Source organism: Artibeus jamaicensis, unplaced genomic scaffold (assembly GCF_021234435.1).
Source record: "Artibeus jamaicensis isolate MK-2021 breed Jamaican fruit bat unplaced genomic scaffold, CSHL_Jam_final scaffold_847, whole genome shotgun sequence".
Taxonomy (NCBI): Eukaryota; Metazoa; Chordata; class Mammalia; order Chiroptera; family Phyllostomidae; genus Artibeus; species Artibeus jamaicensis.
This window is the reverse complement of record NW_026522057.1, coordinates 24,960,988-24,977,423: the sequence shown is the minus strand read 5'-3', so window position 1 is coordinate 24,977,423 and position 16,436 is coordinate 24,960,988. Positions and strand designations below refer to the sequence as shown.

Sequence of the window (16,436 nt, the reverse complement as noted above, 5' to 3'; positions counted from 1 at the left end):
GTCTGGGTGTCTCCACGCTTTCATAGGTCTGTGGCATCTTAACCTGGATAGAGTATGTGTTTGCAATTAAACTGCTTGCTTTTACAGCCCACAGACCCAGAGTCAAAGCCACTGACAATGTACGCTCATAGCAGGTGTGGACCAGTAGACCTTGCTTCTCTTCTGGGAGAACTTAGTATTCAGAAGATTGTTTCGTGCTCAAGCAGCTTCTCTCTGAAGTGTTCTTGACTGTGGCTCCTGATTCCATGTGGGACTCATAGAGTGCGTGTGTGTGTGCGTGTGTGCGTGCGTGCGTGCGTGCGTGTGTGTTTACTACTGCTGGGGTGAGCCATAAGGTAATCATTTCATGATGACTTCTGAAAACACAAAAAAGCCATGGTTGTAATGGAGATTATTTATGAAAAGGAGCTAGAGAAAAACCCATAATCCTGCTTATTGAAAGATGATTATTACTGCCTTATTAAATATTCTTTTTTATGCTTACATTCATGCTTTTTAAAAAAAATATTTTATTTATTTTTAGAGAGAGGAGAAAGGAGAAAGAGAGGGAGAGAAACATCCATGTGTGGTTGCCTCTTGAGCACTTCCTACTGGGTACCTGGCCCACAACCCAGGCATGTGCCCCAACGGGGAATTGAACCAGCGACCTTTTGGTTCGCAGACATACGTGCTTTCTTCTAAACAACGGAAGTGAGATTCTAGTGAATGTTTTAACCTCTTCTTCTCCCCACTTGGCAGCAATTTTTGTATCACTAGATACTTCTCTACACTGTCTTTTTAAATAGGGGAATATTGTTGTATTGTGCCACAATTTATTTAATTTGACTTTTCTCTTTGATAAACTACATGGTGGTGACCATCCTTTTTTGTTCATCCTTAATTGCTTAGGATTAATTCCAAGAAGTGGAATTTATCATGTGTACGTTTAATACTTTTTTAAAAAATGTCACGTAGACTTTAAAAATTCAGTGCTCTAAGGCAATAACGTACTAAACTAATTTTCTTAATATTTCATCTTTTGTTGCAGAATTTGGTGTAACGATTATGATTTGTCATGTAGCATGAAAATTTTAAAAATCTTTTATCACAGCCCTGGCTGGTGTAGCTCGGTGGATTGAGCGCCAGCCTGCGAACCAAAGGGTCGCCAGTTTGATTCCCAGTCAGAGCACATGTCTGGGTTGCAGGCCGGGTCCCCAGTGGGGGACATGGGAGAGGCAACCAGTCGATATATCTCTTGCACATTGATGTTTCTCTCCCTTTCTTTCTCCCTCCTCATCTCTCTAAACATAAATAGATAAAATCTTTAAAAAAAGAAAGAAAGCCCTCACTTCTGTGCTAGCGAGCACATAGCCCACAGAGCATTCCCCTCTTGTACCCTCCCGTACCCTGACCCCAAAATACAATTCCCAGCTTCACTCCACCGGTGGAGGAGACAAACTCAAAGCAATGGTTTGGGGATCTCAGTTCCGTTTTCTCATCCAGTCTCTGTTCCCGTGGTCCTCAAACTTGATCACGAATCACGGTCCTATGGAGGCCTTGTTATAAGACACAGCTTCTCTTCAGTGGGTCTGTGGCGGGACTGAGTTTGCACTCCTAACTAGTTCCCAGGAGGCACTGCTGCTGCCGCTGGTCCAGAGACCACACTGAGAGCCTGGAGGCGCAGTGCTTCACTGAGGACAGTCCTTGAAGGGCCTCCCCAGCCAGGGGAAGGGCTTGCATGGAGGGGTTGGGCGATATCCTGCCTCTTCTCTCTATCCAAGGCAATCACAAGCTGTTTCAAGTGGTACCAAGCCCCTCAGAGGCATGTAAGCAGAGAGCACTATGTCGCCCACACATAGCATCTCCACTCCTGCTTTAAAAAAAGACAAAGAAAGAAAAAACTTTTTACAATTTTAAACATATCCCAAAGGATATGGGATATGGACAGAAGAGTGTGTTGGAACCCCGTACTCATCACACAGCTGCGGCAGTCACTCCGCTCGGCCTGACCTTGTTTCTCCTCTGCTCCCATCCACTTCCTGGTCTGCTGGGTGGGTGGGTAAATCGGGGGCCTTCACCAGAATTAAATGACAGCGTTTTATTCAAGGGTCTTCAGGTAGTGTTCTGAAGAAAAGAGAATAATGGAGAGTTTTTACAAGTAAAAAGTACATTCTTGAGAAAAATCAGTCCTGCATTCTTTTTTTTTTAAGATTTTATTTATTTGTTGTTTTTTTTTAAAGAGGGAACATTGCTCAGCTGCCTCTTGAGGGCCCCCAACTGCAGCCCAGGCATTTGCCCTGATGGGGAATGAAACCGGTGACCTTTTGGTTCATTCTGTCCACAGAGCCACACCAGCCAGGGCAAAGCATCTTTCTGTTCTGCAGAGAAATATTCCTTAAATCCCGCAGGTTCATTAAATGCCATAGAGAATACTTTTTTTAAAAAGTCCAGTTTTCCAGTTGTCTTACAAATGTCATGTGTATTTTTCAATAGTTTGTTTGAATCAGATTCCAGATAAGGTCCTCACGTTGCACTTGTTTGAGATCTTAAATCTCTTCTGTCTTTAGGTTCCTCCATCTTTTTTTTCCCCTTGAAATTTACTTGACAAAATACTCAGGATTCGGGAGTCTGCCTGCCCCACTGTGTTTAATGTGCCACTCTGATGGGACTTCTTTTACTGAGTCAGAAAGCACAGTGTCCACTGATGTATTTTCTCATGCTTTTAAAATACTTGTTGGCTGTATATGGTTGAGAGGTTTGCAAGAGTTAGTATAAGATGCTCTGTATTGTATTGTCGCCTCAGTAAACCTGGTGATACCATCCTGCCTGTTACCACGACTGACAGACGTCCCAGTCTTCTTCTTCCTGTGCCTGGGGGCTCCCACAAGCCCGCCCCCCACCCTCACCCCCCATAGACCCTACTGGTCCCAAGCAGCCTCCACGCCTTTCACTGAGTTGCGCTTCCATTTGTAATGCAGTTACATTCAGTTGATACGCATACTTGTGTAAGTTTTAGGAGTTAATGTTCTTTCCTGTGAGTCATTAATATTTCTCAATTAGCCGTCTTTTGAGTTGGAGCTCCTTGAGGGCGTGTGCTGTGTGGAAGCACATTGAGCCAGGCACTTCATCCGAAAAGCCCGCTCCCACGGTGTTAGAAACCACCGCTCACCTAGAAAACCCTTCTGTTGAAAAGCTTTCCAAAACGTGCTCCCCACCTGCGTAAGAGTCCATCACAAGGGCTTGACTCTTGGTGAGGTGGGGTCTTGTGAGATGGCAGAGTCTCCTTTTTGCCATCCGTTCACATAGGCGGGTTGAAGAATAACTTCCTACCTGTCCCGTGCTGTTTCCAAACAGTACTGTTTTCTTGCAGGTCACAGGCTCTTTTGAATTAGAAAAAGGCCCCCCTCAGAGCAGAGGACTTAGAATAAAAGGCCCACCCCTCTGGGCCATAACCACATTCCCAGGTCAAGTCCCACCGAAGATGCTTTCTGGGTGATCACGAGGTGCCCCCGCCTGGTTGAATTTGGGCGGAGTCTTAGCCCCCACTTGCCTCCATGGCCAGGTGCTGTTTTGCTCATAACCACAAGCAGCAGCCCTACTGGACACCTGTAGAAAAAACTTTCTAAAAAGTTACTAGTCTCCCAAACCAAAGAGCAACATATACAGCAGGGATAAAAGGAAGTGAGTCATGGCAAAGGAGAAGTAACTGATTGTAATAAGAGCTCGTATAGTCACTGGTATGCACTTACAGTGTTAGGCTCTACACTGATTTATTTGAAACAGAAAGAAAAGACTGGTGTCGTTCTGGCATTGCATTTGTCTCTAGCTGCCCTGTAAACAGCTGGATTCAGGGTTAGGTTAGTATATAATTCATACACCACACAACTTACCCCTTTACAGTGTGTAGTTCAGTGGTGTGTTCAGGGTAGTCAGAGTTGTGCAGTCATCACCAAATCAGTTGTAGAACATTCCATCACCTCCCTCTCCCATCACCAGAGTCACTGCCCATCCCCCTTGTCGCTGACCCTGGGCCACCACTGATTCACTTTCTGTCTGGAGATTCACCTGTTCAGGGCATCTGAACGCCTTTCAAGTGTTTGTGAACTCATAGCATTATTCGACAAAGCCATTAAGCAAATAGTTCATTGGCCAGTCAGTTCTATAAATATTTGGTATGAGGGATAGTCATATCTTTCAACATTTTCTTTTCCTATTCCTAGAATGGGATGTCACTCATTTGATTAAAATATGTGTATTTAATCACTCATGGGTGAATCTAGTTTCCCAGCAGAATTTTTTACTGTGGCCTTTCGTTGTGTAATCAGAAAAAAATAGTGTTTTAAATGAAAAAAAAAGTGTACCATGCTGGCTGTGAAAATTCCAAACAACACACAGATGTGAACACCCGCTAAAGTACCACCTCAGCGATGGCCACTCTCACCGGTGTCCCCAGACGCTTCTGCTTTCCGTATGCGGACACACAGATGACCTTTGTCTGTTTCCTCAGCATGGGGCCCTGTCACACCGTTCCGTGACTGTCCCCCGCATGCCCTCTTTCAGAGTTTGGATTATGACCGCTGCATCAATGACCCTTACCTGGAAGTCTTGGAGACTGTGGATCATAAGGTGGGCCTGTTACCGCTCTCTCGGGACTGAGTGGGTCTTGCGACAGCCCCTTCACCTTTGTCCCTGTGCTCTTTAAACCTCTTGCATGGGGTGCGGGCATTTATTCCTTAGCCCTCCGCCCCGCCAGCCAGAGTACCCGCTGGCCCAGCCTCTTAGAGCCCACCGTCCTCGCACTGTAGAGCGCCCTCCGTCTCGGACGTCACGGCCCTTGCCATCTTTGCTCCCCGTGTGAAACTCACTCTCAGACTGGTTGGCCAGGGTGTGGGCCTTCCCCGGCGCCAGCAGAACCCAGTAACAGACTGAGTCATTCTTTTCTGTGTGCACAGAAAAGTCGCAGGTACGAGGCGGTGAAGTGGATGGTGGTGTTCGCCATTGGCGTCTGCACGGGTCTGGTGAGCAGATGGGGTGTGGGGGTGGGGGGGGCGGAGGTGGGGTCAGAGGTCAAGCTTGGGCCCGATGAATAAGTTGTCTGTCATAACAGGGCCTGCCTTGTCTGTCTTCCTTTTTTAAAAAAATTAATAACCTGTTTTTCATATTTCTCTTTTGCTTTCCCTTTATGAAATGAAAGTGAGTCATACAACTCTGGTGTTCTGTAAAGCACTCAAAGGTTTGAGCAAGCCCTGTCCCTTACATAAGGGATGGTCTTATTAGGTAGATGACTTGGGAGGGACAGTACTCTGTGGATGTCAAGGTCACTCTGTAGGGAAAGAGCAAAGCAGTGAGACCGAAACCATGAGCGTCATGCCCTGCAGGACAGCGTGCCAGTAAACACTGTCGATCTCAGGGAATTTTTTGTGCCGTCCTGGGCTGCTTGTCTGCACATGGCTGATTTTTTTCCTAGAAGGGAGAGCTGGCAGAGGACAAAGGACTACACCCAAATGCTCAGAGTTCCGGGGTCAGCACATTCCCAGATGCATCACTGACAATGAAAGATGATGAAATGTTACTTAAAACTATAGTAGCGCAAAGGTCTGGGACCGTAACTGCTGACTTAACTGTGGTTACACCCGGAGAAGAAAAGCTGGAAAAGTCAGCGGTCAGTCAGAACGACACTCATCCCATCTGATTTCCCATCAGTACTGTGTTTGAACAGGGGTCGTTTTAGACCATTCGGGCTTCTGTGACGGAAGTAGCACCGACTGGGTGGCTTAAACAACAAATGTCTGTTTCTCACCGCTCCAGAGGCTGGAAGTTCAAGGTCCAGGGCCGGCAGATTAGTGTCTGGTGAGGGCCCGCCTCCTGGCCTGAAGACGGCCACCTTTTTGCTCTGTCTTCACATGGCAGAAGGGAGCGAGAGAGCTCTCTGGGGTCTCCCTCTTTTTAATCCTGGTCGAACTCGTATAGCATCTGTATATTAGGCACACTGCATTATAATTCAGTATTTGTACGTACTATGTAATGTACGTTACTGTAAGTGCAGTTGCCGTCGGTCACCACACAATTAACCCCCTTCACCTATTTTCCCCTCCCCTAATTCCCTTTCCCTCCTGGGGTCTCCTTATGAGGTCACTAACCCCATTCATGAGGCCCTCACCCTCCTGACCTTGTCACTTCCTGAAGGCCCCTCCTCCAACTACTGTCAAATTGCGGTTAGAATTTCAACAGTGATTCAGGATGGCGGCGAACACAGACATTCAGCCCACAGTAGGGGTCACACACGTTCCCAAGCAGCAGTCTGTTCATCCCCTTTCTCCAGAATTGACCACAGTGTCACTTAAGTCTACATGACATACCCGTGAAATGTAAACACATGTCCAGTAGAATGGAGCCCCAAGGGTCAGCCACGGTTTTTGTTTCCTGGCACTTGCCGGATTGTCACTACAGTAAATTCAGACATCAAGGAACATCTTACTAGTTACGACGAGTGGCATTCAGAGGTCTCTCTGGTAGTATTTTAGCGGATACCAGTATGGGGCGAGTTGGGTTGATTTCATTGTTTTATTGAAATTTCAGAGTGTCAGTTTTGCTGTGTATGGTTCTGATTGCAAATTTCCCTGTAATAAGCATAACCATTAGCCGTCTACGTGCTAGTCTTCCTGCTTTCCTATCAAACTCCTTTGAACTGCCATTAATCAATACCAGCAACTTTACCTGGCACCCTCATGTTACGGGGAGGAAGGCCTGCCTCCAAATGTATCTCGTGGTACTTTGGCTTGGCCTTTGACTTGTCACCACTTATTACTTTTACATTTAAGGACCTCCAGTATTGGCTTGAGGGAAGTCGGGAGTTAAAGGCCTCAAGCCTCTGATCCTGAATCTCCAAAATCAGAAGTCTGTCCAGTTCTCCTTTAAGTGGGGACCTAGGAGAGTGGAATAGGAAGCATGACTGTTTTTTTCTTATTTGCAAGGGTGACCATTGACTATGTAAGACACGAATAAGTCAAAGTAATGACATATATAAAATACCGATAGCGATAGAAGTCACAGTGTTTGTGAGTTTTGCAGTAATAACCAACGTGCAAATCCACAAACATCCAAGGGCATGCTGGCATTCAGATCATCTAAGCTGTGTGCGCATCCTGCTATGCATCACGGAAGACTCAGTCGTCCTCCCCGTCTCCCGTCTTCTTCTTCTGCATCCTTTCCTTTCTTTGTTTTACTCTCCATCTCTCATAGCTGTGCCTCGTGCTTTTGTTCTTTGGCGAGCAGTGGGGCCAGGCTGGAGTGGGGCCCTCTGGAGAGCCAGGGTGACTAAGGAAAGCCGGTTCGCCCATCGCTGGTTGTAACCCACCTGTGCGTGCCCAGGGCCGCAAAGGCAGTGGGGCAGGCCCGTGCCAGCGCCTGCACCGGCGCCGGGAAGAGCTGCGTGGCTGACGGCTCCTCTGCTCTTCACAGGTGGGTCTCTTTGTGGATTTCTTTGTGCGCCTCTTCACCCAGCTCAAGTTTGGAGTGGTACAGACGTGTATCCTTTGCACCGGCCTTGGCGTTCCTGGATGTCAGCAGTTTCTGGTTTTGTTTTCTTGTTTAGAAATGACTTTAACAGTAGACATGATCTGTGAAGAGCTATTTATTAGCCATTTTCTGCTGTAAGGTTTTTAAGTATCATCGAAGGACACGAAAAGAACACTTTGATAAGATAGATACTCATATTTGTGGTTAGTGAGAAACGCACTACCAGGATGCCTACTTTGCCCAATCTGTACATTCAACGTAGTGCCAGTGAAAATGCCAATAGAATTTTTCATGGAACTTGAAAATTACCTTCCTAAATTTGTGTGAAGTAAACCAGAGGGCCACTGAGTCCAGGCAGAAAGTAGAGCTGGGCCGGATTATAGCTGCGTTGTCATTAATATCAGAGTCCACAGTCTGAGAAGGCTGCCAATATCCACCTCCCCCTGAGCTTTCAGAAGCAAGTTTATATGGGGGGAAATGTGGGGGTTCGGAGGTGGCAGTTCCCAGGGGTGGGGCAGACAGGTGCTGACAGAAGTGCTATTTCTCCTGAGAGCGGGGGGGGGGGGGGGGGGGGGGGGGGCGCTGCTCAGCTTCTTCCCCAGAGGCCTGTGGTTTATGGCCAGGGAGGCTACAGTATCCTCTGGTTAGGGAGGAGAGGTATAAACCATTTGCTTCCTCGCCCTCGGTTAGGCGAGATAAGGTCTCCCATTCACCAGCTGGCTCTGAGTTGCTCAAACTATTTGGTCTTGTTTGATGTTCGTGTCTCAGTTTCCGCATTCCACTTGTCCAGGAATTTTCCTGACATCTTACTGTCCTGCTCAGTTTTGAGCAACAGGCAGGGAGATTTGCCCTACCAGGTGTCAAGACTTCCATCATTTAGGAGACAGTAATTGAAACAGTTACACGGGTGCAAGGACGTCTAGTTAGACATGGGGAACAATAGAGAAGCAGCAGCCGGCCTGCCCCGGAAGTGCAGTGAGTGGCGGAGTTAGTGCGATCTCTCGGTGAGGGCAGAATGGACCGTTTAATAAAACGTGCTGGAATGTTGGTTCTCCAGCTGGAAAAATAGACAACTAGACTCCTACTTTGTACTAGAATTCACTCCAGGTGGATTGAAAATGTAAATGGGCAAAACAAAACCTGTAAGACCTACATGATGTCAAGAGTAGGGAATCATTCCTTAAAATCCCAGAAGGCACACAGCGAAAAGGAAAAACATTTAAAAATTTGACCACATCAAAGTAAATGTTCTACTGATACAAACAAACCCCAAAACAAATATCAACAAAGTGAGTAACAAGTCCACAGCCTCAGGGAAGTTATTCAGTCTGCGTAACACAGGAAGAACTGTAACTCTAAGAAGCAAAGCCCAAACAGCGCAGTACGAAAACTAGTAAAGGATGCGAACAGGCAGTTCTCAGTGGAGGGAAATTGAATGGCCAATAAATAACCCGATGGGAACGTGCCCCCCTCAGCGCTGATTGGGAAATGGAAGTGTGAAGTTGCACCTTCCCAGGACTCGTGAGTTCCTCCCCCAACTGTGGACCTGAGACCCATCCAAAGACGTTTATTGCAGGTTTGCGACTGCAAAAAGTTGGAATCACACCAAATGGGAAAATTAGAGAGTGTTCACTAATACGGTTTTGTGCCAAAGTTAAAATGAACGAAGCAGAATTGTGTGTAGGGACATAGCTAATTCCCAAAGACGTAGCATTGACTAAGAAAAAGAAAGTTGGAATATGTGCCTAAAACATAGTGCCATTATTTTTAGTTTTAGAAACATAGGAACTATACGGAGACATCTGAAAATACTCAGGTGCTGATCTGCAACTATAAGGCCGGAGGCAACAAGCATTCGTTCGAGATTCAAAGAACAGCCTTTTGGGAAGCCCTGATTCAGGCGGAGCTCAAACGGTGCTGGGATTAGGAGGTGAAGGCGAGAGGAGTTAATGAGGGGAGCAATTACACGAGTGGGGGAAGAGACTTGGGGTGTCAGTAAGCTGAGGAAGGCGTTCCTGTAGGTGCAGATAAGCTAACGTAAGTCAGGCTGACGTTAGTCACGGTGTCTGCTGTATTCCGGGGTTTGCGCGCCATTTGAAAACTGCTGCTTACGTGCCCAGTCCCCACGTTCCACGGGTTTGCGGAGTGGGGCAGGCGAGGCGGGCCCTCTGGGTCAGCGGCTCCGGCTCCGCTTTCAAGAGGCCCGGTTTCCGTGACGCTCCACAGCGGGAAGGACGCACAGAGATTTCATGTTAGCGGTCCCTCCCGAGGACAGAGACGTAAAGGTTGTTCTTTTCATTGTGTTTTTAAATGTTATTTTTACAGAGATGGGAAGGGAGGGAGACAGAAAGGGAGAGAAACAGTGATATGTGAGAGAAACATCCATCCGTTGCCCCTCCCATGCTCCCCAACAGGGGACTGGGCCCAGGCAGGTGCCCGGATCGGGAACTGAACCCGCGATTCTTGACTTTGTGGAATGACGTGCAACCAACTGAGCCGTGCTGGTCAGGGCAAAGTTTTCTTTATTTTTGTTGTTTTTTTAATGGCTCTTAATGTTTTATCTTTACAAAGATAGCCCTGGCTGCTGTGGCTCAGTGGATTGAGCTCCAGCCTGCAAACCAAAAGGTCCTGAGCTCAATGCCCAGTCAGGTCACATGCCTGGGTTGCAGGCAGGGTCCCCAGTTGGGGGCATGAGAGAAGCAGCCAGTCAGTGTATCTCTTGCACACCGATGTTTCTCACTTTCTCCCTCCCTTCCCCTCTCTCTAAGGATATATAAATAAAATCTTTTAAAATAAATAAATAATAAATTTAAAAATACCTGGAGCAAATAGGGTATCACATTGAGATTTATTAAAGCCAGGGCTAGGAGGGTACAGGTGATGGTTCCTTTGTGTAATATTTGAAGCATTCCATAGTTAAAGCGGTTTCTAGTTGTTTTTGTTCGTACGTGGAGACCAGGAGGAGGAGCAGTAAACATGCTTCAGAAGCAACGCCACACGCGTCGGGTGTTTGCAGGGAAGCCCTCGGTTGGCCAGCACAGTTTCCTTAACCCGCCTTCTGTAGCGGTGGAAGAATGCAGCCGAAAAGGGTGCCTCGCCCTGTCCCTCCTCGAACTCTTGGGTTTCAACTTGATCTTTGTCTTCTTGGGGAGCCTGCTCGTCCTAATTGAGGTGAGGGGTGTGGGCGCTGCCGTTCTGTTGTCGAGGTTTGGGGCCCTGCACGCCACTCATTCACTTAGAAATGTGTCCGAGAGGAAAGGAGTGTGGCCTCTGGTGAGATTAAAGAGGAAACGTCTAGATTGGGGCGGAGGGGGGTTCTCCACCTTGGGAAGCACATTAGGATCCCCTGGGGAACTTTGAAAACAACTGGTACCCGGTTGTTTCGGGTAATCAAAATTTCTGGAAGTGGGGTGTCTGCATGTATCATTGAAAGGCTCTGCAGGTGATGCCAAGTCTCCGGGAATTTGTTAGAAATGCATGTTCTCCCATTGCCCTCAGACCTCTGGGGTCAGAGACCAGGGGTGGGACCAGGCACCTGTGTCCTCCCAGGCCCCACAGGTGGTGCTGGCGCTAAGGGAGGAGTCGGGTGTCCCTCTGTCGCATTTGGTGAGGGTGGGCCGGAGCTGACGGGCTTGGGTGCATGGGTATGCCTACTCTCCCGCCAGCCAGTGGCAGCAGGTTCCGGGATACCCGAGATCAAATGCTACCTGAATGGTGTGAAGGTGCCCGGAATTGTGCGTCTGCGGACCCTGCTCTGCAAAGCTTTCGGCGTGTTGTTCAGTGTGGCTGGAGGTAAGGAGGGTCTCTCTGACTTTACCTGCATGTCTTCCAGCGGGGTGGTGGATGGCAAGGGGCATTATGTGTGTGAATGAAGCAGATTCGGGTTGGGGGGCCCGCCCTCAAACAGGTCTCTGCGTTCCTGCTGATGGCTTACTCTTCTCCGTGCAGACACTGCTGGTAAGGGGCCCTTTGGTTTGAAGCAGACCGACCATCTAGTTGGTCTGTGGGGTTGGCTTTCAGCAAAGTCGCCCAGCTTTTTATGCAGACAGCCAGGTAATCAACACGTTAGGCTTTGTGGGCCAAGAGGCAAAATAGAAAATATTATTTAGGAACTTACACATGCATAACTGTGCGCTTCCCCATCCCACAGAGATCTACCAGCTGCCATGGATGAGAACAGGTCGTCCGGGACACAATCTTGCTGTTCCCTCGGGAAAGAGGGTGGCGATTCCCTCTAGTGGGGGACGCCCCAGCCCTTCTCTGAATCGGCTTTTTTCGGGAATGGTGTGTGCAGGGGTACACAGCGTGCATAGCTCATCAGTCAATGTCAAAGGCCAGCAGTCATACAAACACAGGTGTCATCTATCGGTAACAGTTGAAGGAACACAGAGGTCTATCTGCCTCAGGTCAGGGTCTGTGAGTCATGCTGACGCCAGAGGGTCTCCAAGATGTGTTTCATAAGATAAGGAGTGTGGGGGCTACTTTGCCCGCAAAGTCCCCCCATCCACCATGGATGAAAGTAAACACTACGAACACATGATCTGCTTGGGGAGGAGAGGTGGCCAATCCCTCAAAGGGGAAGGGCCAAGAGACTCTTCCTTAAGGGGCTTTTATTGAGTTCATTGTACAAGAACACAGGTAAGGATCAAACAATGGATAGCATTCAAAGAAGTATGAGGGCTTATTCTCAGCCAGGGTCAGATAGCTAAAGAGCCATAAAACTCTGAGGAACCAACTTCTTGCTTGGACCCTTGTCATTTAAATGAGAGCATTCTAAAAGAAGCAGGTTTCACCGGATTTTTACATATTCTTTCTTAGGCCTGATTTACCCCGGATACCACTCTAGCAAGGCAAGGAGCTGCGCTGCCTCCCCCATCATAGGCTTTTAGGCTTAAGTGGATTAGAGCCAGGAAGCACTTCTCCCAGACAGAAAAGGGGACTCGGGCTATGTCACAGTAGCAGGGGGACAAGGGTCCATGGCTCCCTCCTTGTTGCAGCCCCTGAGTCCTTCCATGATGGCCTCCCAAGTGATCGTGCCTGGCCTAGGTTGCCCCTCTCCGAGGGGTCGTACCCGCCATGGACATCGACCATGCTTTGCGGGTAGGGGAAGAAGGGGAAGCAGGGCTTGCTGTCAGAGACAAGCTTTGTCTCCTGTGGCCCACATCCCGGAGGTCACTCACTTAGCCATGGGGGGCAGTTACAGTTCCTGAAACCAGGCAGGGTGGTTCCCAACATCTCTCCCTTTTCTGTTTTTTAAGTCAGTTGAAGCTGTTAGGCCTGCGAAACCTATTATTTGCTGTTCCCGAATGCAATCACAAGAAAACAACTTCCATATACATCATAAAGCACAAATAAGGATTAAAACAAGGAGGAGCCCAGGCGCTGCCATAACCCAAACTTGTAAATTCAGTGCCTTGAAGAATGTTACAAATGCAAGAAGATGACAAGAGTAACAGCCCTGGTTACAATTCATACTTTGGGAGAATTAGCACAGATTTCGGGAAGTTACTGTGAAGATACGTAGCAAGGGCTTCAGGGTGAGAAAGATTTAGCAAGAACAAGTTACAAAGCATTATTAGAATCAGTAAACAACCAGCATCTCAAAAGACCCACATTCTCAGATTAAGTCCATCAAACCAATTTTCGGAGGGCGGGTGTTCATCTAGCCAATTAAGCATCGAATGTCCTGGAGCTGCTGATGTAGCTGTAGCTGCAATTTATCAATTTGTCCCTTTAGTTGGTAGAGAAAGTCCCTCCTAGGTGATGTTGAATACCACTCCAGGAATTCCACTTCAGGGGGATGACACACAGCTTGGAGAAGTCTGGGTCGAGAGAGTCCAATGGGTGGAGGTGGATTGCATCAGGGAAGCCTTTTCTAAACGAAGGAGTTCACTCCTTGTGCCTTGACTGTAAACATTGGGTGTATATCAACAGAGCCATAAAAGCAAAGCAAGCTTCAAAGGGGATGGTGTATTCTTTAGGCCCGATTTCCCGAGGGAACCCTGGGTGCCCGCCTCCAGTACTCCCGGCGTTCCAGTCGAGGCTCACGGCTCTCTCAGGGCCTTGCTTGTGGGGGGCTACAGTCTCCGATGCCACACAAAGTGGTCCCCAACATCTCCCCCCCTTTTTTGAAGTATTTTTTATTGATTACACTATTGCAATTTTCTCAATTATCTTCCCCATGTCCCCCCTCCGCCCTCCCACCCCAGCCCTCCAGCATCCTCCCGCCCTTAGTTCATGTCCGTGGGTTGTACATACAGGTTTTTCTTTAGTTCTTTCCTGTACTATTCTTAACCCCTCCCTGTCTATTTTATTCCTACCAGTTATGCTTTCCCGTACCTTCCCCCTCCCCACTGAAATCCCTCTGTGTGATCTCCATTTCTCTGATTCTAGGTTCCGGTTCTAGTTGTTTGCTTAGTTTTTGTTTCTATTGGTTGTCTCTTCTTTTAGGTTCATTTTGTTGATCGTTGTGAGTTTGTGTTCATTTCACTGTTCATATTTTTTATATTTTTCTGAGATAAGTCCCTTTAACATTTCATATAAGGACTTGGTGATGATGCACTCCTTTGACTTGACCTTATCTGGGAAGCACTTTATCTGCCCTTCCATTGTAAATGAAAGCTTTGCTGGATGCAGTCATCTTGGATGTAGGTCCTTGTCTTACATCTCCCCCTTTTTGTTTGTTATGGCCGACACGGTGGTAAGTCTGATGAAGCCTGCTACTTGCTTTTTGCTTGCATGGCCTCTGGAAAACAGTTTGTGCATGCATCTCAGGGCACAAAAGATGACAGTGGTCAGGAGGCATCCTGTAGCCCCTGTCACCTAGACACGCAGATTTGGTCCTTCAAACCAAGCCCTTGGATTGAGCCATTGTAAGTTGTCATGCAAGGCCCAAAAGGCCCCTGTTCAGTGAACCGTATATTGTCCTGGAGTTGATGGATTTGTCGCTTGAGATCGGTGGGAAAGGCCCCTTGCTGTCCGTGTGGGCCTCCTCCCAAGAGCGCCGACTGGAGTCCCACTTCAGACCGGTAACCCATAGCTTAGAGCAGCCTGGACCACAAGTGAGCTCCTGACAAGTGACAAGAGCATCTTCGTCATCTATTCTGTTTCTTCCCGGTCCGGGGGTGGGGGGGGCATCCAGGGGACAGAGGCAGGCCGTGAGCAGGGTAGCCTTTTCCATGCCGGCAGCTCCAGGGCTCCTTCAGGAGGGGGAGACACAGGTGCGCCCTCTTCCCCGGGGTAATTGTCGCGCCCTCTCTCGGCCCTTGGTGATAAGCTGACCGAGGGCTGTGAGGTAGGCGTGAGGGTCCTGTGTGGCTGGCAGGGAGGAAGAGCCATTCAGTGATTTCAGATTGGGGGTTAACTGTCCTAACACTCCTGTAGGTGTGCAAAGAGTAGGAAAACAAAATAACAGCACCGGGTGTGAGGGATCTACTGGAGTGAACTGCCCGGTTTGAATTGCTGGATCGACAAGGCTTAGCTCTGCTCACAGGAGTGGGGAGAGACCCCTCTGTGATGTTAGTTCCTGTCCCCTCTTCTGTCTCCTCTTCTGTCAGCTTTAAGCCCTTAACCCTTGGCTGCCCGGTAGGCAGTGGGCAGAGAGCAGTGCGGTGCGGGGCTCCAAGCGAGGAGGCATTGCGAGCCTACCTCTACTCCATGTGTCGGTGCCACTTCAGCCTCTGTCCTACCTTCTCCCAGCCCGGGAGGTCCAACGATCTCTCGTCTGGTAACCAAGAGCAATAATATTTCAGCTTTTGCAAAAGACTAAGTGCTGGTCCTTGACCTGGCAGCCAGCTCCTGGGAGCAGCTGCCAGAGCCATCGAATGTAAACTTCTTGTTCCTTCGATAGCCCCCTTCCCACCTCGGTTAGATGTCAGAAAGATAGTAGAAAGGTCACTCTCCTCCTAGGAATGAAACCTGAGTGGGGAGTTGAGGGGTTAAACAGTGGCCTGTTCCCTGGGAGTGACCCGAGAAGCAGTTTGTTCCATCCTTAGAGTGATCTTCCCCCTTTTGCTCTGCTCAGGGATCTGGAGAAAACCCCGGGGGCTGCTGTCCCTCATCTCAGGGATGACCTGGCCAGAATTCAGTGGGGAATGCAGACAGCTTTCCAGTCTCTGGCTTGCGCAGCCTCTGGGAGACATGGCTGCGTGGCGGTGGTAGTCTGGCCATGGCCGGAGATGAATCTGACGAGGAGAGTGGGGAGCAGGTGGCTACTCCAGCGAGTTATCCTGGAGTGGGACCCGGGGAGGGCTGGGGAGGGAGCATCCCTCCTTCGTTTGTGGTGGTGGGTGTTTATTATTAGGTTCAGCAACCACGCCCACCACAGCCCTGCGAGTCCCCTCTGTCGTGTCTGAGCTTTGCTGAATATCAGGGTTTCTAGAATGAATAGGGGCCAGAGCCACTCTAGCTAGGCTCCAGGGCAATAAATTCCAATGTCCTATAGGGGTCCCGTTCTTCTGATACCATTTAATTTCTGCTCCACTTTTCCCCACACTTGGAAATCTGAAGAGCCTGTATCTGGGAACCAGGACAGTAGGTCTTTACTATCTGTAATAAGTGAATTAAGTTCTGTTCTTCAGCCTGGTGTCCCGCAGTCTGAAGAAGCTGCTGAAGCAGTGGAAAACGAATCTCCTGCTCCTCGGAAAGCCCCGAGCCCCTATCAGGGGCTGGGCTACTTTTCCTTTTGGTTTTGTCTTCCCCCACCCTCGCTCTGCTTATCTAGTTCTGTAAACCTCTCTGGCTAATTGCTGGGGAATGAGATGGATGTCAGCTACTGATTCCCTTCCTGAAACACCTGGGGGCAGAGGGCGGGGAAGAGGACCTGGCACAGTTCTGAACAGGCACAAGGGGTGGCGCTGAAAGAAACCCCCCTTCCCCTCATCGCAGACACACCAGCGGCGTAAGCAGACGCCCGGTGCCGCCGTCCCTTACTGTGGGAC

General features: G+C 48.7%; 1 protein-coding gene across 2 annotated transcripts in view; it reads left to right on the top strand.

Annotated features, from left to right (window-relative positions):
- Window positions 1-16,436, top strand: part of CLCN6 (chloride voltage-gated channel 6) — a 37,239-nt gene that overhangs the window by 1,340 nt on the left and 19,463 nt on the right. For both annotated transcript variants that reach the window (XR_008390671.1, XM_037165680.2), the window contains exons 4-8: window positions 4,540-4,605; window positions 4,932-4,997; window positions 7,441-7,507; window positions 10,562-10,668; window positions 11,163-11,289. Coding sequence is in view for 1 of the 2 variants with exons in the window: in XM_037165680.2 (XP_037021575.2) it covers window positions 4,540-4,605; window positions 4,932-4,997; window positions 7,441-7,507; window positions 10,562-10,668; window positions 11,163-11,289 (433 nt within the window). In the remaining variant the exon portion in view is untranslated. The remainder of the gene's footprint in view (window positions 1-4,539; window positions 4,606-4,931; window positions 4,998-7,440; window positions 7,508-10,561; window positions 10,669-11,162; window positions 11,290-16,436) is intronic.